The sequence below is a fragment of the Microcaecilia unicolor genome, chromosome 3 (assembly GCF_901765095.1).
Source record: "Microcaecilia unicolor chromosome 3, aMicUni1.1, whole genome shotgun sequence".
NCBI lineage: Eukaryota > Metazoa > Chordata > Amphibia > Gymnophiona > Siphonopidae > Microcaecilia > Microcaecilia unicolor.
In genome coordinates this window covers 90,630,371-90,658,314 of record NC_044033.1, presented here as the reverse complement: position 1 = coordinate 90,658,314, position 27,944 = coordinate 90,630,371, and the positions used below count along the sequence as shown (strand labels likewise).

General features: G+C 43.7%; 1 protein-coding gene across 1 annotated transcript in view; it reads right to left on the bottom strand.

Moving 5' to 3' along the window:
• CCT4 (chaperonin containing TCP1 subunit 4) overlaps positions 1-27,944 on the bottom strand; it is a 119,921-nt gene that overhangs the window by 4,609 nt on the left and 87,368 nt on the right. The window contains exons 10-12 of the mRNA XM_030196167.1: positions 23,586-23,696; positions 23,378-23,508; positions 18,857-19,091 (exon numbers count right to left, since the gene is read on the bottom strand). Coding sequence (XP_030052027.1) covers positions 18,857-19,091; positions 23,378-23,508; positions 23,586-23,696 — 477 coding nt within the window. The remainder of the gene's footprint in view (positions 1-18,856; positions 19,092-23,377; positions 23,509-23,585; positions 23,697-27,944) is intronic.

Here is a 27,944-nt window from a genome sequence, read left to right as displayed (position 1 = left end):
AGCAAGGACTTGCTTTTCCTGCAAGTTAATATGTGTTCTAGCTAAAGACCTATCCACTGGAATAGTGGTGGGCCAAGCTACATAGCTTTAAACAGCTGAAAAGCACTGAGTAGGCCTGATAACAAGATGATGGCCTTATAGCAGAGAGCCTGCAAGAGCAAGGACTGCTTGGTGAGTTCTAATGAAACCTGGTGCAACTTCCAAATTGCGTGTAACACACATGATGTAGAAATTAAAGACAGAAATGATAAGAAGTTTGGTTCATAACACGGAGTCTGTCTTTAATAAGTTGGCACCCAGATCACAAGATGTTATGAAATTGATATATCTATATTTAGATATCTTCATAAGAACAAAGTGTTTACAAAAAAGGAAATTACACAATAGCTTGTAATAGCTAATGTTTGGATGTTTGGATGTCCGTATCTAGGGAAGTGTTTACAAAAACGGAAAGAGGGGCACCTGGCCGGAGGGCATGACTCATAGATTGAGCAAGATTAGAAAAAAGTCCCTCTCAATAGACTTGTATGGGGACCAGATGGTATATAAGGACTGGTCTCCCAAGCATATTTCGGAGGTTCTCCCCAGCGTATCTAGGACACAGAGCTCCAATCAGCTGAATCCAGAATTTGTCTGATGAATGTATCTGATTAAAGTCTGATTTGCAAATAAACTCTTCATTCCAAATGATGATTTGTGGGCTTCACTTAATGATGAAAGGCTGTAAGTATAAATGCTTCTGCTGTATCAGGCTATCATTCGCTGCATTGTATAACTTGTAACCTAAATCCAGTTTGTCATAAGGCTGGTATCTATTCCTTGCCAGTGCTGAGAGGCGGACTAATGCGGGTCCCTTAGATCTAACGTCTCTCTCAGTGGCAATTCCTCTTAGAACTTTATAACTCCTTGATTACCCCAGTACTAGTGCTATTTGGAGATGGAGTCAGATTAAGGTCACTCTAGCCTTCTTGGGGGGGCTCGGGACCCCTCAATTCACAACAGGAGACATACAACCGGGTAAATGAATTTGAACTGTATCTTTCGATAGCTAACAATTTCCACTAAGGTACACACTTGCTTCAGACAAGTCTGCAATTGGGATGCTGATACAGATGCCGAGACTTCTGTTGTCCACCTCTGCGCCAGTAACCCATAATCAGGCTCTGTCAGCTGTTCCCTCAAATGCCCATGATAATACTTGACTGGAATCAGTAACTGTAAATCCAAACTCAAAAATAGTATTAAAACGTTCCCACACTTCGTTGGTCAAAGAATGTTTGGGAAGGAACTGCATATCTCTCTATATAAAACACACCTCCAACATTCTGAAGCCTCCACAAGTCCCAACATTCTAAATGCATGGTGGTGAAACCAGGAATTCGCCCATGAGTGTTGGCCCCGCCCCCCCACATCAAACATCATGACGTCGAGGGTGGACCAATGACATTCAACCAATCGCATCACAAACCCGTTACTAAGCAACGGAACGTGACATAAGACACATCGCAGAACAATTAAAACCAGCAGCACACAGTTGCTACGCGACATCAACAGCAACGCTAAAAGGACCATATAGATCTCTGATCTCCACACAAACAACGGACACAGTGGGCATAGGAGGGAAGGAAAAAAACCAGCACATACACACACACTCTCACTCTTATCTGGCTATAATGAGCAACTGACCTGCCACCATCACAGGCACTGCTAGCACCTCTCTCTCTCTCTCTCACACACACACACACACACACACATACAGACGGGACACAGAGGGGATGGAAGACAAGGAACGAATCGTTGGGTATGGAGGGGGCGACAGGGGAGATAAGGCAAGAACTGCCTCAAATGTTTGTGCTGTGCTATGTACAATTATAATGCTGTCTCTTCATTTTGACCCTACCCTTTCACACTCTCTTTCACAGAGACGCACACACACACACACACACACACACTAACACTGTCTCTATCTCACACACACATACACACTCTCTCACACAGACACACAAACACGCCTCAAATGGTTCAGCTGTCCTATGTAAAATTTCACTGCTGTCTCTTTATTTTCACCCTACCTGTGCACACACTCTTTCACACAGACAGACACACACACACACTTTCTCTGTGTCACACACACACAGACACACACACATACATATACACACTCTCACTCTCTCTATAGCCTTGCTAGCGCCCGTTTCATTTGTTTACGAAACGGGCCTTTTTTACTAGTAGTATTGTAATTGCAAATATGCAAAGTGCTCCTGAAACACTGGGGTTCCCCTCAAAAGGTCCAATATGGGTTTCAACAGCCCCGCAGCTGTCAAAACATGATATAAATAGTGGGTCCCCTCCTCCATCCATCTCTTAAGAAATTGGTGATAGATTCCCCGCCAGGAAATCCAAATTTCCACGAATCAGTAGCAAGGAGGATACCTCTTTCGACAACCCAAGCAGTCTACACAGCCAGCGCCAACCTTTGCTGAGGGGGTCAAATAAGTGTGCAAAATGAGGGGGGTACATGGACCCTACTGGGTGCTGCCTGCAACCAGTATTCAAAGTGATGTGGTTTCAGTAGAGATATCTCAGTACTAGTGCATGCGAAAAAATCTGTAACCTGAAAACAATCTGTAAGATGTCGCATATTGCAGGCTACAGAGAATAGTTTGATGTCTAACAGTCCCAACCCTCCCCTCTCCAGGGACAGTTGGAGGCAGGGTAATGGACACTGAGTTCGTTTGCCCTGCCAAAGGAATGAAGTTACCCCTTGATGTAAGTAGAGCTCATCTCTATAGTGCAAAATAAACAAAAGAGGCAATACTTGCAACGTGTAAATCCATTTTGGTACTAGGATCATATTATAAAGATCCACTCTTCCTGTAAGGAAGAATGGCAGCATTTTCCAAGTTCTCAAGGTTTGCTGGGTGAGGGGCTCAAAGAGGAGCTATGTTAACAGCAAAGAGGCACAAAAGATCAGCGGTTAAACAAATTCCCAAATGCTTGTCTGAGGCCCACTGGAATATTCATCCCCCAACTGTTCCTTAAGAGAGGGCGGCACTGGAAGTGCTACTAATTTTGAATGATTTAGTTGAAACCCAGAGAAAAAACTAAATTCATCTATTGCTGAAAGTAACAGCGGCAACGCTCGACGAGGTTGAAACAAAGTTAGAAGAATGTCATCCGCAAAAGCTAAAGCCTTTACTTTAAGTTGTGGCAGATGCACACCTGAGATCTCTGGATTGATGTGAATAGTATGCAATAGGGGTTCTAGATACAATAAGAAAAGCAAAGGAAAAAGCGGATACCCTTGGCGTGTTCCTTTCTGGATTGCAAAATCAGGGGTGCAGGTACCAATAACCAATAGCATGGTAATAGGGTTGGTACAAAAAGAATGAATTGCTTGGCCAAACCAGCCCTTTCAGCCTACATACCGAAGGACCTCGAACAAGTAAGACCAATTAACACGGTCGAACGCTTTTTCTGCATCCTGGAGTTCCCTATATTGAAATGCTTCTTGTTGCGTAACACCATATTCCTCACGGAGATCAGCCAGGGGTATTAATTCATCTCCCTTCCACGATACACAACAAAGGAGAAGCCCATCTAACAAATATCAGATCCTACTGCACCAGTCACTATGTTCTTATCAACACTGTTTCTTATAACATAAATGCATCTATGATTAGTTGGTTTTGCCAAATGTTTTAAGTTCTAGCTTCCCCTTTCTTGGTGTGTTTATTTATTTATTGGGATTTATTAACTGCCTTTATGAAGAGGTTCACCCAAGGCGGTGTTGCATGGCTCCTCACATCGCAACAGGCTAGGTTGCTTTTGGCCAGCCAGGGGAGTGTGGAGATTATTTTGACAGTAATCGCATGCAATGTATTAGGCATGTGCATTTGTTGGTGCATTTTAACAAATTTAGTACTTTTAAAATGGATTTAATGCACAGTGTGTGATATCCTATAACATATTAAATTTCTATTAAAACAAATGCTTGAAACAAACCAAACACTTGAAAACTTGGAAAATTTCAGAAGATGGAACAAACCAAATTTTTTTGAACACATCACTAGTATTTACTGTTCAAGTGGGGCGGGGTACTACAACCTCAGCAGACTGGAGCAATGATCCACAGGTCGCGGTTACATGCACTGCCACGTCAAATCTAGAATGCCTAGCGCTGCCACGCCAAGCCTGGAAAGGGAAGGACAGCAGATCAAGTGGGTGATCGGCAAAAGCCATCCACAGCAGGATAGAGGACCAAATGGCCGAACTGCAAAGGGCAGCCATGGAAACCAGATGGGACACGGAAAAGGAAGTCAACTGCGCTCTGGAAGAAAGCACTGCCACCCGTAACGGGGAGACCGTCCCATACAGAGGCCTGCTGAAGAAAATGCCTCTCTCAGCCAACAGCCACTACGGCTCTTGAAGCCAGAACCCCTTTCTTGTGACCAGCCAGAGGACAACACGACGGTATGCCAGGAGGCATTTCTGCTCAGCAGGTCAGGAATCTGATGATCCTACCGCAGTATGGGTGTTTCGTAAGGAGTCGCCACCTTCCTATACACCTAAGGCTCTCCAGGTTCTGAATATGTCTGCTTCTGATCCCGCCACCGCTACATCTGCTAATCTTAAAATGGTGAGCACAAGAAGACCGCTACAGTCTTTATCAGTGCATAAGGCTATGTAGGAAGTCACTTCTGCTCAGTGGGTCATCCCAGGCACTGCCCCACTATGCAGAGGCGTAGCTGGGTGGGGTGCAAGGGGAGCAGCTGCTCCCCTAAAAGGATTTTGAATAAAATGGAACTTATGCAGAACAGCTCTTCAGCATTACACTGACGCCAATTCTACAAAAGGTCTGCTCCTGCTGACATCAAAACCGCTATGCCTACATCTGCCAATCTAAAATGGCGAGCCTTCCTATGGTACCTTCCTATGGTCCTGAGTAAAGCAAGAAGCAAAGGGTTGACCAACGGAACTCGCTGGTCACTTCCAAATAGTATAGGAGTATATGGTGAACATCCAAGAAGTGGGAGGAGAAAAAGGTGGAATGGGATGGAAGGCAGAAACCACTGTATGCAGGACAGGACTGTGCGCCCGTCACCAGTAGAAATCCAGAGGATCTCAAACGGATGAAGTCGGTAGTTGAGAACCTGCCTGGACTGGTGAAAAAAACTTGTAGACATGTCCTCAGGAAGACGCTGAGTCTATAAGTCACCCAGGTCTGCCACCAACTTCATGGAGACCTCGAACAATAGTTTCACTGAAAACTGAGCTGAACCAGCCATCGTTAGAAACTGCATTCACCACCCAGTAGCACAATCACATCAAATGACAGGCTGTGACCACCAAAAACGTCTATTTGATGTCTGAAACAAATCACAGAAGAAAACTGGCAATTAAGCCAGCCTCGACTCTACATCTGGCAAGTGAGGAAGTGGTTGACTGCCTGCCTTCTGGAAGGGATCCGAAATCTGTTGCCGTCAGGCTACGGCACACCCTAGCAGTCTACAAGCTGCAGATAGTCACCTCCAGGAAGAGAGAACTGAAATATCAGCAGAAAGCTGTGTTGAAATCATCCATTGAGACTAAGTTGGCTTGAAGGGAACCATAGAGATGGGAACCAAAGCAGAGAAGGAACCCCTGAAGTGGTCTGATAGATTCAGGCCCATGGGGAAATGTCCAAGAAAGAGAACCTTGTGCCCATAACTTGAACCTATTTCCATATCCTGGACCTGGTAGGGAAAGTAAAACCTGACTTGGGTTGGCATCTGTTGCTGAGGAGCAAAAGAAAGAAAGGACTTCCCAAGCCTATATGGAACAGCACTCCCCGATAAGCCAAGATTTGTGAGGGAAACAACTGTCTCTTGGTGACACTGATTACCAATCCTAAGGACTGAAGATGAGTAGGTATCTTGGATGGTTTGCAGAGTCTCTTGATCGAGAGAACCGCAAATCAGTCAGTTACAAGGTATGGATGAACCTGCAACCCATCCTCACGAAGGAAAGCTGCCACTACCACCATGACCTTGCAAAAATGTCCTCGGCAACATGGAAAGGCTGAATGACATGGTCATAAATCGCTAAGATCCCTTTGCAGCAAGAAGCACTGGGAATATGAAAGTAAGTTTCCTTGAGGTCCAGGGAGGCTAGAAACTCTCCCCACCAGACAGAACTATTACACACTGCAAGGTTCCCATTGTGAAAAACTGAACCGTGAACACCCTAGACTCTTATGATGTCCAAACTCAGCTGGAAGGAAGCTCCCTGGTTGGAACTATGAGTGGAGGAGTGGCCTAGTGGTTAGAGCACCAGTCTTGCAATCCAGAGGTGGCCGGTTCAAATCCCACTGCTGCTCCTTGTGATCTTGGGCAAGTCACTTAACCTTCCATTGCCTCAGGTACAAACTTAGATTGTGAGCCCTCCTGGGACACAGAAATATCCAGTGTACCTGAATGTAACTCACCTTGAGCTACTACTGAAAAAGGTGTGAGCAAAATATAAATAAATAAAATAAAGCAAAGGGAACAACTTCCCATTCCCCAATTGCAACTGGGGACAGACTCGACTATGCCTAAAGGAAGAAACGTTGGCAAGGTGGCAAGAACTGCCTGACAGTGTTTGAGCTTGCATGTAGACTCCAAGTAAAATCTGTAGTAAAGTCCAGGTTGTAACTGTGCGATAGAAAAACTAAGACACATTTGAGCTAAGGTAATCTTGGTCCACTCCTCTTGAAACTAATACAGGAGTCCTGGAGGAGTGAACTGAGACTCCATCATTGGAAGATGCAGCAGGCATAGGTTGACCTGGAGTTGAAACGGAGCTCATTCTACCAGCAGCCAGGTGGCTTGTCGTAGTGGAAACCCTGAAAGTGGTTTTCCTGGCCCCACAAAACCTACGACAAAACCAAGCGGGTTAAAAATCATCCTTAAACTCGTCCCCTGGCAATCTCTGAGACTTGGAAGTCCCTCAGGTCTTTACCCAACTGCCCAAGATCTTCTACAGTCCCAGGATTACTTCCAAAAGGCAGGTTGCCAAATGTGACTTGGAAGCCACATCAGTGGTCTGATGCCCAAGCCAGCGCTAACTTCTTGCAGATAGGGACAAGAATAGGAAGGTGTGTCTGTGCACTATAACTGCTGCGCACTGGAGCTAACAAGTGCGGCTAAGAACCAGAGACAGATGGCGTAACAGAATATGGCTGTTGCACCATTGCACACTAAAGATAGCAAGCTGCAGTGGGTCGTGGAACAGCACCCCTAGAGCTCTGTGCTTACTCTCAGCTGATTGCAACAACTATTAAGTTACCTCTACACTGAAGTAGCTACTGGACCACTCCTCATGAAATTTAGATGCCAAAAATACTATAGAAGCAATCAGAGGTACCGGATACGCTGCAGATACTGGGGTAGCTGAGGCTAGTATTATTAATATTATTATTGTTACATTTGTATCCCACATTTTCCCACCTATTTGTAGGCTCAATGTGGCCTACACAGTACTGGAAGGTGTTTGCAGATTTCGGTGTGAACAAATACAATGTGATGTTGTGGTAAGATAAAGTTCATATGGCAGAGCCACATTAGGAATTGTAGAGCGGAAGAGTTGTGTTATGTTTATTGCGTGCTTTAGTTTTCTTGTGTAGTAGAGATCAGGCATTTAAGTTGGATCGGAAGGGACGCAATGGGAGTATTGGGATGTGAGTATATGCATTCTTAACTCCAGAAACAATCGTTTTCCTGAATCATGGGGAGAAGGGTGCCCAGGGAAACCATTCTGAATTTTCCTTTGGCAAGGAATTTGTTCAGGGCCCTTAGGCAAAAGAATGGGATGCATCCCTCCTTTCTTCTTCTGCACAAGGAAGTACATGGAATAGAATCTCCACGCTTCTTCCCCTGGTGGAATGGGATCGACCGCATGGGCCTTCAGAAGGGCTGAGAGTTCCTCTATAAGTACCTGCTTGTGCTGACAACTGAAGTAATGAGCTCCCAGTGGGCAATTTGGAGGTTTCAGATGCCAATTTAGGGTGTATCTGAGACAGACTATTTGGCGAACTCACCAGTACGAGGTTATAAGGGGCCACCTTTCGTGGAAAAACTTCAGCCTCCCCCCAACCAGCAAGTCATCCGGGATGGGCACTAACAGCTGCTATGCTCTGCTGGAGTCAATCAAAAGCCCATCCCCTGCTTTGACTGGGAAGCAGCAGAGGCCTTAGGCGCACACTGACGGGAACGAGCGTGCTGGGACTGAGCAGGCTGACAAGAGGAGGTGACGCTATCTATGCCTCTGAGAATAGTAGGCACCCCTTCCCGACTTGCTAAAAGACAACCTAGAGGAGAAAGCTGATGCAGAAGGTGCCCAGTGGGAGAGAGAACATATGGTACTAGTATGTTTTTTGATTTGGTCAGCAACCTCCCTCAATCTTCTCTCCAAAAAGGTTATCCCTCTGGTGAACCCGCCAACCTCTGCTGAACCGCTGGCTCCAAGTCAGAAACACGCAGCCATGAGAGTCTGCGCATTGCTATACTTTGGGCAGAGACCCTGAATGCCACATCAAAAGTGTTGTATATGTCTCTGGCAAAGGACTTATGACACGCCTTCTGCTGCTTGCCAACTGGCACAGCGACTCAACCTGCTCCGGTGGGAGAGAGTCAGTCAAGTCAAGCATCTTGTGCCCCAAGTCCTACAAGTAGACACTCATGAACAGCTGGTATAACTGAATGTGTGACACGAGCAGAGGCCTGAAACATCTTCCTCCCAAAAAAGTTCAAGGTCCTAGCTTCTCTGCCTGGGAGCAATGACGCATAGTCTCTAGAACTCCTGGCTTTTTTGGGGGCTGACTGCACCACCATGGAATGAGAAGGCACCTGGGGCTTATCAAAACTAGGTGTGCTGTGGATCTGGTACATAGTAATTTTCTTGGGCAGTACCGTGACAGAGGGGACTCTGAATGAGAACCTCCTGCAGTACTTTGTGGAGAGGGACAGCCACAGCCTCTCTAGGAGGAGACTCATAGTCCAGAAACTCGAACAACTTGGCCCTGGGCTTGTCCTCCATCTCTAAAGGAAATGGAATGGCAGCTGCCATTTCCTTCACAAAAGAGAGAAAAGAAAGACACTTGGGGGGAGATTTTCTTCTTTCAAGTGGAGGGGATACCATAGGGATTCATCCTCCAAAAAGTACCATGGATCCTCTTCTAATTCCCATGAGCGCTCCTCATTGGTATCAGTCAAAACCTCCTCATGGGAGGGCTGAGACCGAGCCTGCCTTGACATAGAGGAACAATGTTGGGGTGGAGGAGCAGCCTAGTGGTTAGTGCAGCAGACTTTGATCCTGGGGAACAATTCCTACTGCAGCTCCTTGTGACTCTGGGCAAGTCACTTAACCCTCCATTGCCCCGGATGCACTCCATTTACGTGCACGTCGGATAAGCGCATGCTCTGTTTAACTGCATGCCGTACTTCAGTCCCGTTTTTGGTGCCATCAATTTCTATGGGTACAAATTTCGGTTTCGCGCAGCACTGGTAAGTGCAAGATTCGCTTATATGCAAGGTTTAAGACTGCTCCTCTGCAGGAAAGACTACGCATAAGCGCGTGCACGGAATATGGAAGCTGATTGGCGCATGACAACCAACAAGATTTCAAATTTACCACCCCTTTAGCTGCCACAAGCAGAATAAGCAAAAGAATGTTGTTAGAGTGTACACTGGGGTCGTCGCGGCGGAACTGTAAGACTTTAACACTGGCTGAACGAATAGAAGTTCTTAAAAATTTTGAAAACAAAGTCAAGCATCTATTGCTAAAGAATATGGTGTCAATCCCAGTCAAATTTCACGTGTCGTGAAGCAGAAAGACCAGCTTCTGGAAGACTGGCAAAACAATACAAATCCACAACGGAAATGAAAATGGGCGGGTAAAGCTGAGGAGGTAGAAGATGCTCTTCTTCGGTGGTTTTCTCAAGTCAAGAGCAGACAGTTTCCTGTCAGTGGTCCACTGCTTATGGAGAAAGCTAACCAGCTAGCTGAAAGTCTTGGACTATCTGAATTCAAAGCCACTGTTGGATGGTTGGAAAGATGGAAGGAGAGGAACAACATAAAGTTCAAGAAACAGCATGGTGAGAAACAAGATGCTGATGACTTTGGTGCTGAAAACTGGGTTGTTTCAGTTCTTCCTACCATCTTGAACGAGTTTGCACCTCAATGCTGACGAAAACTGTCTCTACTGGCGAGCGATTCCTGATGGAACACTTGCATTCATACATGCCGAAACTACTGGAGGAAAAAAGTTGAAGGACTGACTGACGATCCTCCTTTGCTGCAATATGGATGGGAGTGAGAAATTGGAACCCCTCGTCATTGGAAAGAGCAAACAGCCCCGTTGCTTCAAGAAAGTTAAGCGACCTCCTGTGTCATACAAGGCTAACGCAAATTCATGGACCATTGAAGGATAGAAAACAGAGAGTGGGGTTAAATGGGCAGTATTCACAATGGAGAAGGGTAGTTAGTGGGGTTCCTCAGGGGTCTGTGCTAGGACCACTGCTTTTTAATATATTTATAAATGATTTCGAGATGGGAGTAACTAGCGAGGTAATTAAATTTGCTGATGACACAAAGTTATTCAAAGGCGTTAACTCGCGACAGGATTGTGAAAAATTACATAAAGACCTTACGAGACTGGGAGACTGGGCAGCTAAATATGCAGATGACGTTTAATGTGAGCAAGTGCAAGGTGATGCATATGGGAAAAAGAACCCGAATTATAGCTATGTCATGCAAGGTTCCACGTTAGGAGTTACGGACCAAGAAAGGGATCTGGGTGTCGTCGATAATACACTGAAACCTTCTGCTCAGTGTGCTGCTGCGGCTAGGAAAGCGAATAGTAGAATTGGAAAAGGTGCAGCGAAGGGCGACTAAAATGATAGCGGGGATGGGACGACTTCCCCTTGGAGAAGAGACGGCTGAGGGGAGACATGATAGAGGTATATAAAATAATGAGTGGAGTGGAACAGGCAGGTGGATGTGAAGCGTCTGTTCACGCTTTTCAAAAATACTAGGACTAGGGGGCATGCAATGAAACTACAGTGTAGTAAATTTAAAACAAATTGGAGAAAATCTTTCTTCACCCAACGCATAATTAAACTCTGGAATTCGTTGCCGGAGAACATGGTGAAGGCGGTTAGCTTGGCAGAGTTTAAAAAGGGGTTAGATGGTTTCCTAAAGGACAAGTCCATAAACCACTAATAAATGGACTTGGGAAAAATCCACAATTCCAGGAATAACATGTATAGAATGTTTGTACGTTTGGGAAGCTTGCTAGGTGCCCTTGGCCTGGATTGGCCGCTGTCGTGGACAGGATGCTGGGCTCGATGGACTTTTAGTCTTCTCCCAGTGTGGCATTACTGATGTACTTATGGATGACTGGGGAAATTTGGAAACAGTGGCTAAAGAAGTTAGACACTAGAATGCAGGCACAAAAGCGTCAGATTTTGTTGCTTTGTGATAATTGTGCTGCACACAGGGATGATGTCAGGCTGTCTAATGTCAAGGTGGTCTTCCTGCCACCAAACACTACCTCTCTGATCCAACCTATGGATCAGGGCATAATAGCCAATTTCAAACAACATTATCGGCCTCTTGTGCTACGTTGTCTGATGAGCGTTATTGGATGACCAGACTGGCAAGGATAAATGTGCTGTTGAACTGGCTCGTAATCTGTCACTGTTGGATTCCCTACATATGCAGAAAGAAGCCTGGAATCATGCTACACAGGCAACCATTGTGAACTGCTACAAGTGGGCAAGCTTTGTTAAGGATGTGGAGAGGGACGAAACAGATGCAGCTGTTGCAAACGTGTCAGATGAACAGGTTATTGACATACCAGCCGGTGTTACTGAAGAGGAGTTTCATCGCTACGTAGCTGTTGATTACGATCTACAAACAGCTGACGATAGCACTGATGTCGAGATACGCGCCTATACGCAGGCAACAATGGCTGATGATGAAATAGATGAACAAATGAGCAGCGAGGCACATGCTGACGAAATTAAACAACCTCCTCCTGTCACTTTTGCAAGAGCACTGGAGAGTCAACACCGTGCGGGCCTATCTGGAGGCCACTGGATGTCAGTGCTATGACAGTTTTTACCGTCTGGCAGACAGTCTATGGAACTCACAGACCCAATAGTGTACAGAGGACTATACTTCAAGTAAGCCTAACGTCAATTAACGGAGACTGTATACTGTACGTATAATAATAAACAGTAGTGTATATATGTTTATCAGATGTCAAGCTTCTTTAGGTCACAATGGTTAAGTGCACGCTCCGGTTAACTGCATGCATTTCTTTGGTCCCAGACCCTTGCCCTTAAGCGGATTGCACTGTATGTATGTATGTATGTGTATGTATGTATATATATATATATATATAAAATATGTAAACCGCTTTGAATGTAACCACAGAAAGACGGTATGTCAGCCGGAGGATCCAAGATGGCGCTGAGTTAGGACGTTACCTCAGACACGCTCTGAAGCCTACCTCCGTAGAACTGAAAGAGGAGTCCGGTTCCCATATTATGGGGAAGCGGCGGGGAAAGGTGAGGGAGGCTCCTGTTACCCCTACTGGTACCCCCCCTCTCGAGGCAGACGACGTTGGAAAGCTTCGGAGTGTCTCTGGGACCCCATTCGACATCTTCTCCTGCTATCCGACCGGCTTCTAACAACTCGGTCAGCAGTGCAGACGGGGCTTCCCTGAGCCCAGAAGTCCCTGCGGCACCACCTCAACCAGGAAGCAAGCGAGCGGTTTGTGATTCGTTGGGTCCCATGCCTGGAATGGAAAAGACCATCGAAGAAAGGAGCCCAACCGAACACATGGGTGAGGAGGAAGATCTGGTAGGACAGAGCTTTAAAAATTTTCCTCTACCAACGAGAGATGGTTTAAAATTGATCTCTAACTCACCCCTTCCTGAGTTTAATATTGAAATGGTGAAACCTGCCGTAGTGACTATTGAAGCACTATGGGACCTAACTTTTTGAATGCATTCTTCGTTACAGACGGTTCTATTGAAAAGTGCAGGTGAAATAAAAACTTTGTCGAAAGCCCTGTTGATTCAAGAGCAAATTAATGCCCGACAGTTGTCGGAAACAAAATTGCTTGAAGACAAAATTCTCAAGCTGGAGAACTTGAACAAAGCCATGATTAAGGATAGTAATTTTGTTAAAAAGAAAATGGAATACCTTGAAAATCAGCAAAGAAGACTTAATTTGCGGTTTGTCAACTCCCCAGATCTCCCATTTTTTCAGCAACTGAAATGGTTAAAAGATATTTGCGGGAGGTTCTAGGGATGCCGGGTGAATCTCTCCCACCCATAACAAGGGTAATTTATCTTCAGACTTTAACACCATCTAAATCTGGAGGTGACCATGCTGTTGTGGATGGAGGACTGAACCTGACATCTTTCCTGGAGTCTTCCTTAGAAATAATTACCCAAAGGACAACAGCAGTGGTTACATTTGCTCTTGAAATAGACAGGGAGATGGTACTGAAGTTATTCTTTAAACACTTAGACTCGATGTTTTTTGGCTCTAAAGTTGTGATAATAGCAAGAGAGACTCAAGCCAGACGTAGGGCCTTTTTGGCTCTACGTCAAAAAACATTAAATCCAGGGGCAACGTTTACCCTTAAATTTCCTTGTATTTGTCGCTTTATTTACCAACAGAATAGTTACCAATTTTCAGAGCCAAAATAACTCGAGGACTTTTTATGTTCTAAGGAGACTGAGAATGTTATTGTTAAGGTTTAAGGTCCCATATGGACACTGGATGATACATAGAGAATGTTTTTCGGGAGTGTAATCATCTGATAAATATTATTTCCTTTGTAATGATATTTTGTATCTTGGATCTAGTTAGGTATTTCCAATCTTGAGGTCGATATTTGAAATATTATTTCATTCAATGAGATAACTAGTTTATCTCTAGAATGTAAGTTTTTTCTGTTTTTGATTATTGCAATTGTTTCTATGCTTCTTTGATAAGATGTATATATTGAAAATTATAAAAAAAAAAAAAAAAAAAAAAAAAGAAAGACGGTATGCAAGTCCCAGTCGTCAGCTCCCACCTTGACTCCAGTGAAGCTTCCTCCACCGACATCGAGGGAGTACCGGCTTGGGTAGAAGTCATCACTGGGGCCACACGTGACACCGGTGTCTGAGGCTGCACCACTGGGTGAGGGCCAAGCAGGGCAACAACAAGAAAAAAAGGACTAAAAACAATAAAGGAAGTGGGAATCCAAACATGGGCACGCCAAAAATAGCAAACTAAACGCCGAAAGGCACTTGGGAAGCTCTTCAGAGCAAGCTGTGACGAGCAGGACAAAATGTTGACCACTCTTCACTGCGATAGAAAAACAACTGCAGTAACTGCACTCTTGTGGTGGGCGGGAAGGCACTCACGCATTTGCAGTGGAGCATGCCTCGCAATCCACAAAAGCTCTTTTAAAGCTGGTTAAAAGCTCCAGACCAGGCTATGGGGGATCGCGTTACCCAATTGTGAGAATTATGGCCTGCTTGTCCTCTGAGAAAGGACAACATACACAGTATTTCGTGTCCACTGTCTGTTAATGTGTGCTAAGCTTCAGTAAAAGGGCTCCTTAGAATACAGGCATAATGTATAAAAAGTCTATTGAAACACAGGTTTCCTCTGCATTCTCACTCCAGTATGTAAGTATGCTGCAGATGTACATGTCAAATGATTTCTGCTTTAAGAAAACCACACAATCACTACCACTACATAAAAAACTAAAACTAGATTGTTATAACTGTATAAATTCTTCAGTGTAAACTAAACACAGGTACTTTGCTATTATCACATAGAATTAAGGGCCATAGCTGCTAATATCCACTACTGGCATTGAATGTAAAATGATAAATACATGTTACTATTGACTAGGTCCCATTGCATTAAATAGACCTTGTGATAAAAAAAAATAATGCACATTACTTTATTAGTGATGCTGGTAGCAGTTCTCTTAAGCAGTTACTGCTCTATACACTCTGAATTTCAATAGGCTGTATCCACAGGAAATATACAGGGGCTAGAAGAATATTTATATAACAGCTGCCTGACAATTTTTTTTTTTTTTTTTAAACAGCAAGATAACATGACTTTTCCATCTTTCATCATACTGCATTTGAGTCCTTGCTTGTTTGGTTTCTACTGTTTTGCCCTTTTTTGTTTTTGGTTGGGGGAAGGAAATAGAAGCGTCTGTATGTACTAATTGTTCTTTGCTTAATCTCCACCAGCTTGTTAGCAAAATCCAGCCTCTCAACACCCTTTACCCTCTATTCTTAGGCCTCTATTGTCTATACTTTACAAGTTGAGGGCCAAAATGTTGCTTACTTGTAATGAGGATTCTCCATACACATCAAGCAAATGCAGTTAAAGCATAAGTAAGTATTGCCACACTGGGACAGATCAAAGGTCCATCAAGCCCAGCATCCTGTTTCCATCTGATGCACTCTGTGTGCTGGGAGATATAGAGATGTTTAAATACCTCCGTGGCATAAATGTTGGAAAGAGTGTGTAGGACGAAAGTGAAAGAGAACAGACTCAGGAGTAGCCCGAGAAAATACTTCATGGAAAAGGATGGTGAATTTGTGGAATGGCCTCCCAACGGAGCTGGTGAAGATGAAGACTGTATCTGAATTCAAAGAATCTTGGGACAAGCACATAGTAGCCCCTCCTCTCTTCAGTTCATTCCCTAGTTGTATTGTTCTGTAAGAAATTGAGTTCTCTGGTGGGGAAGGCAAGTGGTTAAGTGTGCCTGCAGAACTGTGCCCCAAAGTCAATTGTGGAATCCCTTGGAAATCCCCCTCCCCTCTTCACGACTCTGTCCTCCAGAAGGAGCAAGGGGGCTGCCATGAACCAACACCATCCAGAGTGCCCCCCCCCCTTCACACCACACAGGAAGTCAGCAGCTTAAGAGTAAAATAAACACTATCCCTGCCAAACCTGTAGGGAGTTGGCCAATTCAAGGGCAGGCTTCACTAGCACTGTGCCAGGTTGGACAGTAGGAGTAGCAGTACAAGTAGAAGAAATACAGGCACATTCTATGGCGATTCTCAAGCTGCAGGTCCTTATACAACTCAGTAATGGCAGACGGTAAAACTGATCATTAAGTAAAGAGGTTACATAGGACCATTTGGCCGAAGATCATGTCCCAAGAAGCTATAAAGACTAAGCATAGGGCTTGCTGAAAGTAAGAACTGAAGACCATGTGGCAGCCTTGCAGATGTCTGGGAGTGGGGGAACCATAGAGGTCTCTGTGCCTCCAAGGTGATGTGCACCGATTCCAGTGAGGAATCACTGATTAGCCTGCCAGTAGCAGCAGTTGATACAATGCAAAATCCAGGTGGATACTGTGCACATAACTTCCAAGTAGGCCTGAGTTATGGTTGTAGGTAACGAAAAACTGAGATGACTCGAGTCGACCTGTGTCACAGATGGTAGACTAAAGCGAAGTTACTCGCCTGTAGCAGATGTTCTCAGAGGACAGCAGGCCAAGTATTCTCATAGCTGGGTGATGTCATCTGATGGAGCCTGGTGTGAACGCTATCGAGATTAGGTTAGAACTTTCTAGCAGCATCCCAACCAAATATTATTCAGCTATAATTAAGAGCTCTAATTCTCATAACAAAGAAGAGAATATAAAGAAAAATATCAAACTAAGAAAAGATCCAGGTACGTGGGCAAACTACTTTAAAATTCCCCCATTATTCTAAAAATTGACACATGTATGTACGTTTGATGATTAATTTAATTTTAGTTTGTCATAACATCAGTAAGGCCAACACACAATTCCTCCACTGCAAAACACTTACTGTACCATAACAGCACTAACTCCCAGGATGCAAAAAAACCCAACCTTATCTGTGAAAAGGCAGCACTGTAAATATTATATGATACCCAAAATCCAATACACTTTCTAGTGAGCAAAAAGAACTATTGGGACTGCTACAGATCTCTACACAAAAAAACTGTGATTAAGACATGCTGCTGTGGCTGGCGGCGGAGCCTTCCCTGTCGGTCCCACCTTGGCGCCTTCTGGTTGAGGTAACATCCTGTTTCCACATGGGCAGGACCACGGCAGGACCAACAGAGGGAAGGCCCCCAACAGCAGCCACAGCAACATGTCTTAATCACAGCCGCTGGCATCAGGGAAGGGAATGATGCACCTTTAGAGGATCCAGAAGGGAGAGACGCTGGGTTTCAGGTGGGGTGAAAGAGAAAGAGACATGCCAAGGCCGGCGTGGCGCAGGGCCCCTGGGAGTACGAGGCCCTGTGCGACCACCCCTAAGACTGACCGTGTCTTCCTCCAATGCTCAACACTGCTGCCCTTCTGTGCCAACGAGGACGTTGAACTTGTACATGCCCTCTATATTGGGTCCGACAGTGACTGGTCCTGAGGTCTACTCTTGGCGCCTGATGTTGAGAGGGGTGGAGACCTTCTTGATACCAGTGCACTCCCAGTGGATGATGAAGACTTGGCAGTCATCAAGGTTGATGTTTCCAGTGCCTACGATGATGTACTGGCCTTTGAGGAGCTAAAACAAATCTCTCCTGTTGGACCTGCCACGCCCTCTGTGTCAACTGCTTTTTTTAAACTGAGAGAACAAGAGTTAGCTCATAGTCCTTCCCAAGGCACCCAATACACTAAGAGTGTGGGTCCATAACAGAAATAACCCAATTATATTGGGCGCACCTTTTGAAGCCACTGGGACATGGAGAAAAGAACCAAATTAAACTCTTCAATTGTGAACAGAAACAGAGGCAGTGCTCAAACCAAAAAAGAAGGAAACCTGAAGAGCTGAAAAAAAAAAACTAGTAAAATTAAAGGGAATTAAAATATAATTAAGAAAAACAAAAAATAATTTAAATAAGGAAAAAAAATTACCTTTATTTGAAGACACTGCAAAAGAGAGATGTATGCACTAAGAACACAAAGACATGTCCTCCATGCTAAGCGGAAAAACAAAGACTGAGGAACCCACGCTCGTGTGTCAGGCAGGAAGGCACCAGATGCATGTGCAATGGGATGCTACTAGAAAGTTCTAAGTTAATCTTGCTAAGTCAGCATCTGCACTAGGCTCTGTTGGTGATGTCACCCAGATGTGAGAATACAACTGGCCTGCTTGTCCTCTGAGAATTTCCTAAACACACTTTATTTTATTGCAATTTTTTCAGGACTTGTATTTCTTATTACTTGCTGTCTTGACAGACCCAAGCATAGTACCCACTACAGACCCAGCTGTTAGAATACAAGGACCTGCTTGTCCTCTGAAAAAAAGCATCTACAGTCTAGTTTGAGTAAGGCCTCTTTTGCTGGAGGATACATGTAGGACTAAATGAAAGGAGAACTATAGACTGGCTGAGTTGAAATTCACTCTTGGGCAGGAGCTTAACAGATGTAATGCTCTACTGGCGAAGATATTACTGTATGAGCCATAAATGACCAAGGCCTGAGAGTTTGCTGACTCTCCTGTATGTGTGATGACAATTAGAAATATTGTTTTCCAGGTCAGATGCTTGAGTGATGACCTAAGAGCTCAAACAGTGCTTTTCGTGAGCTGATTGAGGACTAGTAAGACCTACACTTGGGGCATGTTATCTTCTTTACAAGCTCAGTAGTGGTCTTCAATGTAACTTTAAAAGCATACACAAGGTATTACATAAGAAGTTTAGAAAGTGCTCAGTGCTGGTCAAATTTTCAAGAAATTGTTTTGAGATTCTCATCTTGCTTTTTACACATGAAACTACCAAACCGCAAAACTAATCTCATCACTGCCTGTGTCAGACATTACCTTTCGCACATTAATGCCGGCAGTTTTCTCTCCTTGAGCATGCCTGTTTCTCAACTCCGTTACAGTGGAAATAGGGTTAAGGCCTGCATTTTCTGCCAGAGTAGATGGAATAATTTCCATGGCATCTCCAAAGGCACGGACACAGTAGGAATCCATACCGCTCAGTGTGCGCGAGTATTCATTCAACCGAAATGCCAGTTCTATTTCTGGGGCACCACCACCTGCGATCAGAGCTCTAAAAATCAAAAGCACGTGGTAAACAGCTGGTTTAACTATCTAAAAACTTCAGTTCAGTTTCATAATTGATACGCTGCCCTTCATGCAGTAATACCAGAGCAGTTTACAAATTAGATTTCTGAAGGTAAACTTCTATATCCTCTACAAACTGCATTATTCTTTATTTCTCAAAATTCAACAACTAGAGCTGAAGAGCAAAAAACAGAAACTGCATATAAAAAATGCTCTCATTGTTATGTTATAAAGGACTTCAATTTAAACAAAGGAAGCCTCAAGAGTCTAGGGTACCTAGAGATGGTTAACCCTTTAACAGACTCATCATCAAAGGTTTCATTATAACCTCCAAAACCAACCACAGTTTAAAAAACTCCCTTGTGGAGAAAAGACACTGTAGCAAAAAAAAAAAATGGAGGACCTTTTATATACGGCAGAAACACAGCTGTGTCGAGTCTCTTTCTCCCTGCTATCCATCGACAAATAAAGTCTACTTTTTAACTTCAATAACCAAAGTGTCACCGCTCTTTTATTTTATTTTTTATTTCTTTATTATTTTTTATTTTTTTTAGTCATCTTATTTATTTATTTATTTATTTAATTGCATTTGTATCCCACATTTTCCCACCTATTTGCGGGCTCAGTGTGGCTTATAATACATTGTTAATGATGGAAATACAGTTTGTTACATTACGAATATGGGTTACATTGTGAATAGTTAAGGAAGACAGAGTCAGATCAATCACCTTTGGGGCGTAGAAACTAAAGGATATGACGTTGGGGAATTACTACGCTGATCTAATAATAGCAAGAGAGCGATGGGGTAAACATTTTTTATCTGTGGGTAGATTACTGAATGGGAGAGAGTACGGGGAAGTGGAGTACACGGGTAATATCTTGAGGCGTTGTTATGGTGTATATGGGATTTATATGTTTTGATCCTTGCGGTATGTTTTGTCAAAGAGATAGGTCTTCAGTCGTTTGCGGAAGTCTGTCAACTCATAAACCGCTCTTAGGCCGCGTGGCAGTGCGTTCCAGAGTTGCGTGCTCTTGTAGGAGAAGGTTGATGCATGTAGTACTTTATACTTTATGCCTTTGCACTTAGGGAAGTGGAGGTTGAGGAAAGTTCTGGATGATTTTTTGGCGTTTCTAGGTGGCAGGTCTACCAAGTCAGACATGTATGCAGGGGCTTCACCGTGAATGATTTTGTGCACTAACGTGCATATTTTAAAGGTGACACGTTCCCTGAGTGGGAGCCAGTGTAGTTTCTCGCGTAATGGTGCTGCGCTTTTGTATTTTGGTTTTCCGAAGATGAGTCTGGCTGCTGTATTCTGGGCTGTCTGAAGTTTTCTCATTATTTGTTCTTTGCAGCCTGCGTATAATGAGTTGCAGTAATCTAGATGGCTTAATACGAGTGATTGTACCAGGTTGCGGAAGACAGATCTTGGAAAGAATGGTTTTATTCTTTTCAGCTTCCACATGGCGAAGAACATCTTTTTTGTTGTGTTGTTCGCGTGAGTCTCAAGTGTAAGGTAGCGGTCGATTGTTACTCCAAGGATTTTTAAATTTTCTGAAATTGGCAAGTTTAGTTTAGGTGTGTTGATAGCAGTAAATTTTGTTGTGTTGTATTGGGAGGTTAATATGAAGCATTGAGTTTTTTTCTGCGTTCAATTTCAGTCGGAATGCGTCTGCCCAAGTATTCATGATGTGTAGACTTTGGTTGATTTCGTTGGAGATTTCGTTGATGTTTTGTTTAAAAGGAATATATATCGTTACATCATCGGCATATATGTAAGGGTTGAGGTTATGGTTTGATAGAAGTTTTGCTAGTGGGGTCATCAGTAGGTTGAAAATTGTTGGTGAGAGGGGAGATCCCTGCGGTACTCCGCACTCAGGTGTCCATGCAGCAGATGTGGTTGAATTTGATGTGACTTGGTATGAGCGTGAGGTTAAGAACCCCTTGAACCAATTTAGGACATTGCCTCCGATGCCGAAATATTCAAGAATGTGTAATAGGATTCCGTGGTCAACCATGTCAAAGGCACTTGACATGTCAAATTGTAGAAGGAGTATATTGGAGCCTGTTGCGATCCGTTGCTTAAATTTGGTCAATAGGGTAGTTAATACTGTCTCTGTGCTGTGTTTCGAACGGAATCCTGATTGGGCGTCATGCAGTATTGAGAACTTGTCGAGATAACTTGTGAGTTGTTTAGTTACCACTCCTTCTGTTATTTTGGTTATTAGTGGTATGGATGCAACTGGTCTGTAGTTAGTTATTTCACTAGCGTTTTTCTTAGTGTCTTTGGGTATTGGGGCGAGTAAGATTTTTCCTTTGGGAAAAGTCCGTTTTGTAGCATGAAATTCAGGTGGTTCGTTAAGTCTAATATGAATTGATGAGGAGCTGATTTCATGAGGTTGCTTGGGCAGATGTCTAGTTTGCATTGGGATTTGGCAAATCTTTTAAGCGTTTTAAAGATAAGGTCTTCTGACAGTACTTCGAATTCGGTCCAGATCCTGTCTGCTGGGTGTATTCCGTCTTCAGGGTCTAGGCAGTTCAGGAATGTGGTGTATTCGGTAGGGCTGGTGGGTATTCTAAGTCGTAGTTGTATGATTTTCTCTTTGAAGTAGTTCGCGAGGTCGTCAACCCCTGGTATTTCTTTGTTGTTGTTTGTAACAGGTGTAGTGTCTAGCAGCTTATTTACAAGGTGGAAGAGTTTGTGCGTGTCTTTGTAGTTTGGTCCAATCATAGTTTTATAGTGTATTCTTTTAGTCTGTTTTATGGTGTATTTGTATTTCCTCCGAAGTGATTTCCATGCATTCAGTGTGTGTTCATCTTTCTTTTTGTTCCATGCGCGTTCTAGTTTTCTGACTTGCGTTTTCAGTTCTTTCAGCTCTTCGGTGAACCATGGATTAGATTTTTTCCTGTGCGATGTTCTAGTTTGGAATGGGGCAATTGTGTCTAATATTGTTTTACATACGTTATCCCATTCTAGGAGGAACTGTACGGTGTTAGTGTTTACTGGCCATTCATTTTGGTAGACCTATTGCCAGAATGATGTAGGGTCTATTTTTCCTCTCGTAGTGTATGTTGTTCGTTCGTTTTTGTTGACTGCGTTTCTGTGTGTTTTTCGCCAGAGGAGGGAGACATGTGCTTTATAGTGGTCTGTTCATGGTGTGGGTATCCATCTTGTGTCTGTGAGTAGGATAGTTGAGTCTTGGTCGAATTTGTGTGTGATGATGTCTAGTGTGTGTCCTTTTTTGTGTGTTGGTTGGGTGTTTGGAGCGTGTAAGTCCCATAGTTTTAGGAATTCTTTACATTCTAGTGTGTTTTTTGAAGTGTCGTCTTCAAGATGTAGGTTGATGTCTCCTATAATGAAGATATTGGAGGCCGAGACACATGTGTTCGAGATGAAGTCCATGAGTTGCGCTTGGGAGTCTTTCCATTTTCCTGGTGGTCTGTAGAATAAAATTGTATTGAGGTGTCCTTGTAGGTTCGGATGATTGATTCTTGTCGAGGCGATTTCGAGTTGTGGTGAAGTGGATTCACCAGTAGTTGTGATGGTGAACTCGGATTTGTAAATTATGGCTATTCCGCCACCTCTTTTTCCGTTTCTTGTCCAGTGGGTGATTTTGTAATCTGGTGGGCATGTGTTTTTGATGGCGGGGTCTGTGGGGCCGTGAAACCATGTTTCCATGATGAATAGAAGGTCTAGTTTCTCTGTGGTAGTCCAGTCTAGTATGTCTACGGAATTGCTTATCGCTGATCTTGCGTTGATGTATCCTATTCGGATTGAGCGGTAAGGTTCTGTGGGGAGGTTGTATGTGTTTATTTTTGTTAATTGTCTGTTTCCTCGGTAGTTGGATTTGTTGTTGTTGGTTTTCTTCTCTTTCTGTTGGTTTATGCTGTTTTGTCCAGTGTTTTTTGCGAAGACTGGTTTCTTCTGTTTTTTTGTGGTATATAAAAGGTACTCCGTTTTTGTTTGCTACAATGTCTATTCTGCACTAGGGAATTTTTTACACTGTGGTTGGTTTCGGAGGTTATAATGAAACCTATGATGATGAGTCTGTTAAAGGGTTAACCATCTCTGTAGGTACCCTAGACTCTTGAGGCTTCCTTTGTTTAAACTGAATTAATTGATTACAAGTTTGAAGTCCTTTATCTTATTAACCCTAGTAGCGCTCTAGAAATGTTAAGTAGTAGTAGTAGTATCTATAACATAACAGTGAGAGCATGTTTTTATATGCATTATTCTTTATTTGTAATAAAAACATTTCTCTATTGTTACTTACCTCTTCTTCACTAAGCAGCGAATGACACACAGAGCATCATGGATTGAACGTTCAGCTTCCTCAATCACCAGTTTGTTGGAGCCACGAACCACAATAGTGACAGTTTTTCCAGGGTTTGTACAGCCTGTGATCTATGGTACAGAAATGCCACAATCGGATTGTGAAAGACAAGGTTTTCCTATTTAATACTTGCAGAACTCAATATTACCTTCACCAACTTGCCAGAACCATTTAGGCTGACCTCCTCTGCCAACTCAGCAGATCCCAACATATCAGATGTGAACTGATCAATGTGTGCAATTGGTTTGGTTCCAATTGTCTGAAAAATATGAATATTGCTTACATCAACTGCAGCAAGACACTGTTTCCATACAAGCAGAAAAAACACAGTTCAGCTGAAATACAGCACAAAATTTGTCCAGCTTTTATGTGGTTTAATACAGTTATGAATGAGTGTTCCTAATAGTTAGTACTGATGTCTAGACACATAGAAAGAAGAAATTAGGTCTTACCTGCTAATTTTCTTTTGAGTCCCTCCAGACGCTTAGTTTATGCTTTTCTGCCAGCAAGTGGAAACTGAGAACAAATGACTTGTGACATCACCACTGAGGTATCCTGCGTAGCCCACTGGTAAGTCAGTAGGAGTAACTCCCCAAAGATCCAAGATTAACCCACAACAGACAACCAAAACAAAAAGCTGAACTGCTTTTAAGATTTGTAATGGCTAATCAGCTGGAAAAGATTAAATAGCTCTCATCAAATCTTCTTAATAAATTCAAAAATGTAAAGAGAAACCTGCTTATAAAAGGTGGTTCTGGACAGGTCTAGAGAGACTCAAGGAAAAACAAATTACACCAAGCTTCAAAATTTCTCTAAACTCGCATAAGCCAAGGAAGTAGACTTTCCTTTACTAAGATTCCTTTTTTGTCTTATAAAACTAAGGGAGAGTCTTGACTTGTGGTCTCAGATCTCCATATCACAGACTCCTGGGCCAATCTGGAGCTAACCACCAGCCCTTCATGCCACAATCCTTTTAATGACTTGGACCAGGAGTGGCCAGGCAGAGAAACATACAATAGGCCTGAACTTGGCCATGGTTGAACAAGAGCATTTTTTTCTGCAAACTGCTTCTCCTTTCTTTGACCGAAAAATCTGGGCACTTATGCATCGAGAACTGCTATTAAGCCCATGATCTGGACACCGTAGTGCTGCACCACTGCAGAAAATGGATCCAGAGGAATGGATCCTTGCAGATGGGGCAAAGTGTTCCTGCTGAGAAAGTACTCTTGAATGTTGTCTATCCCTGCTACTGAGATGTCTTCTAGATTCTGTTCTGCCCAGATCATCATTTGCAGTATCTTCTGACACTTGAGATCTCTTAAACCTCCTTGCTTGTTCACATATATGCCACCACCTTAGCACTGCTGGACAGAATGCAAACAGATCTCTTCTGAAACATCAGGATGGCTGAAAACTATCAGAACTAGCTGAATAGCTCTAATTTCCAGATGCCCCTGAGCACAGGCAACATGCTCCCCAGCTGCTGAGATTTGCATTCATAGTTATGTAGGCCCAATACAGATAGCACTCTTTTTGGGGTGTTATTGGGGTACCTGACTCTTAGTATAAATTCTGAAACAAATGGGTCCCAGAAAAGACTAACATTAGTAAGTCTGGTGTCAGGTGCAAATGTATTCCCCTTATCCTTAGATCCAAGCCCACTGTGTCAAAATAATAGAAGGAACTAACTCCACATCCAAGTATTATAAAAATAGGGTATTTTATTTACAATAGTAGCAAATAATATAAGGAAGACAGGAATAAAAACAAAGACAATCCCATTACAGAAATAGCTAAGAGTAAATGCCCCTAAATCCCTAACTAGACTCTGAAGTACAAAGAGTCACTCTAACCCCAGAGCACTAATACAAAGACACATGGCATATAACCCGATGCAGTCCTTCAGATGTCTGTCTGGTCCAATGCAGATCTTGCCCCTCAGATGTGATGTTGACACTACAGCTCTATCTCTGATAAAATATCCATTTTTATAGAGAAATCAGAAGCTGTATCTGTACTGACGTACTTTCTGTCCTTGCAGTAACACAAATAAGTACATGTTGACAGCCACAGTGTCTACAAGAGTCCTGCACTGATGTCAATTCTGGTAACAGTCTGCCAGCAATGAAACGTTAATTCTGATAACAGCTTGATTGTCTTGGAATATCGTGACCTTATCCGCAGCTTCCAAGTACCGTAAACACAAGTAGTTGTACTTCTGTTTAACTTGATGTCTCCGCATTGTTCTAGAGGCTTTATAGATGAAATGTCTGAGTTTGTATATTGTAATCAGGTTGTTAATGCTGGATGTCATGTATGTATGAGACCATATACATGGCCTAACTTGCAGGTCTGGGCATACTGCACAAGTAATGCTTACTTTGCTCCTACAATTATTACTATCCCGTTTGGAGTTTCCAGACTCATTCTTTGTGCCAAGCTAAATGTTTGCAACTACCGGAACAGAGTTTTCCTAGCATCTTTGAAGGAGCAAATTCACATTGAAGTCTTGTACCTGTGTGGCAACCAGTGAGAGAAAAGAGCTCACTGAAGAGGTTGAATATGAGCTCTCACCCATGGGATCAATTCCAACATCACTGCTACCGAGTCCAAAATTAGTAGGCAGTCCCATGCAGCCAGTGTAAAGAATCCAACTTTGTTAATTTGGGCCTGCGACTTGTTTTCTCTCTGCTCGGGAAAACACTTTATTCTGCTGCGTATTGAACAATGCTCTCAAATATTCCAAAGTTTGAGATGGTCGAAGCTTGCTTTTCGATGACTTGACCAACCATACCAGATTTTTTAGAAAACAAATTTTAATACAGAAACAAGAAATTGCTAGATGGAAAAGAACTCCTTCCCTGCCCCCTTCCCCCCCCCCCCCCCAAAAAAGACCTATCAGGAAAAGAAAAAACAAACAGAACTGGGTGCACAAAGTATCATGTCCTATTCACACTCAAATATTGCTGTATTGGGCCCACAATGTCATACATTTACCCATCCCAGATCTTGAAGAAACTCTACCACTAGACTGATGACCCTTATGCTTTCTTTTTTTAAGACTTTGCTCGTATTTGCCAATAGTCAAGGAAGGGATGGACTAAAATTCTTTCCTTCCACCCGCAAGGCAGGGTGACAACTACCATTACCTTGGAAAATGTTTTGGGTGCTGTAGCTAAGCCAAATGAAAAAGTACAACACTGGAAATGGTGCCTCAGAACTGTGTACAATACCTTGGCTCCATTCCAAACTTCCGGCTCTGTCTCTATGCATTTCAAGCCTCATTCTGGGTCTCCAAATTAGTCCAATAGAGGGTATGATACATACCTGTAGCAGTTGTTCTCCGAGGACAGCAGGCTGATTGTTCTCACGACTGGGTGACGTCCGCGGCAGCCCCCACCAACCGGAAAAATGCTTCGCGGGACGGTCGGCACGCAGGGCACGCCCACCGCGCATGCGCGGCCGTCTTCCCGCCCGTGCGCGACCGCTCCCGCCAGTTGAATAACTAGCAAAAGATGAAACACACAACTCCAAAGGGGAGGAGGGAGGGTAGGTGAGAACAATCAGCCTGCTGTCCTCGGAGAACAACTGCTACAGGTATGTATCATACCCTTTCTCCGAGGACAAGCAGGCTGCTTGTTCTCACGACTGGGGTATCCCTAGCTCTCAGGCTCACTCAAAACAATAACCCAGGTCAATTGAACCTCGCAACGGCGAGGGAACAACAGAAATTGACCTACGAAGAACAACTAACTGAGAGTGCAGCCTGACCAGAATAAATTCGGGTCCTGGAGGGTGGAGTTGGATTTACACCCCAAACAGATTCTGCAGCACCGACTGCCCGAACCGACTGTCGCGTCGGGTATCCTGCTGGAGGCTGTAATGAGATGTGAATGTGTGGACAGATGACCACGTCGCAGCCTTGCAGATCTCTTCAATAGTGGCTGACTTCAAGTGGGCCACCGACGCTGCCATGGCTCTGACACTATGAGCCGTGACATGACCCTCAAGAGTCAGCCCAGCCTGGGCGTAAGTGAAGGAAATGCAATCTGCTAGCCAATTGGAGATGGTGCGTTTCCCGACAGCGACCCCTAGCCTGTTAGGGTCGAAAGAAATAAACAATTGGGCGGACTGTCTGTTGGGCTGTGTCCGCTCCAAGTAGAAGGCCAATGCTCTCTTGCAGTCCAATGTGTGCAACTGACGTTCAGCAGGGCGGGTATGCGGCCTGGGGAAGAATGTTGGCAAGACAATTGACTGGTTAAGATGGAACTCCGACACCACCTTCGGCAGGAACTTTGGGTGGGTGCGGAGCACTACTCTATTGTGATGAAATTTGGTATATGGAGCATGAGCTACTAGGGCTTGAAGCTCACTGACCCTACGAGCTGAAGTAACTGCCACCAAGAAAATGACCTTCCAGGTCAAATACTTCAGATGGCAGGTATTCAGTGGCTCAAAAGGAGGTTTCATCAGCTGGGTGAGGACGACGTTGAGATCCCATGACACA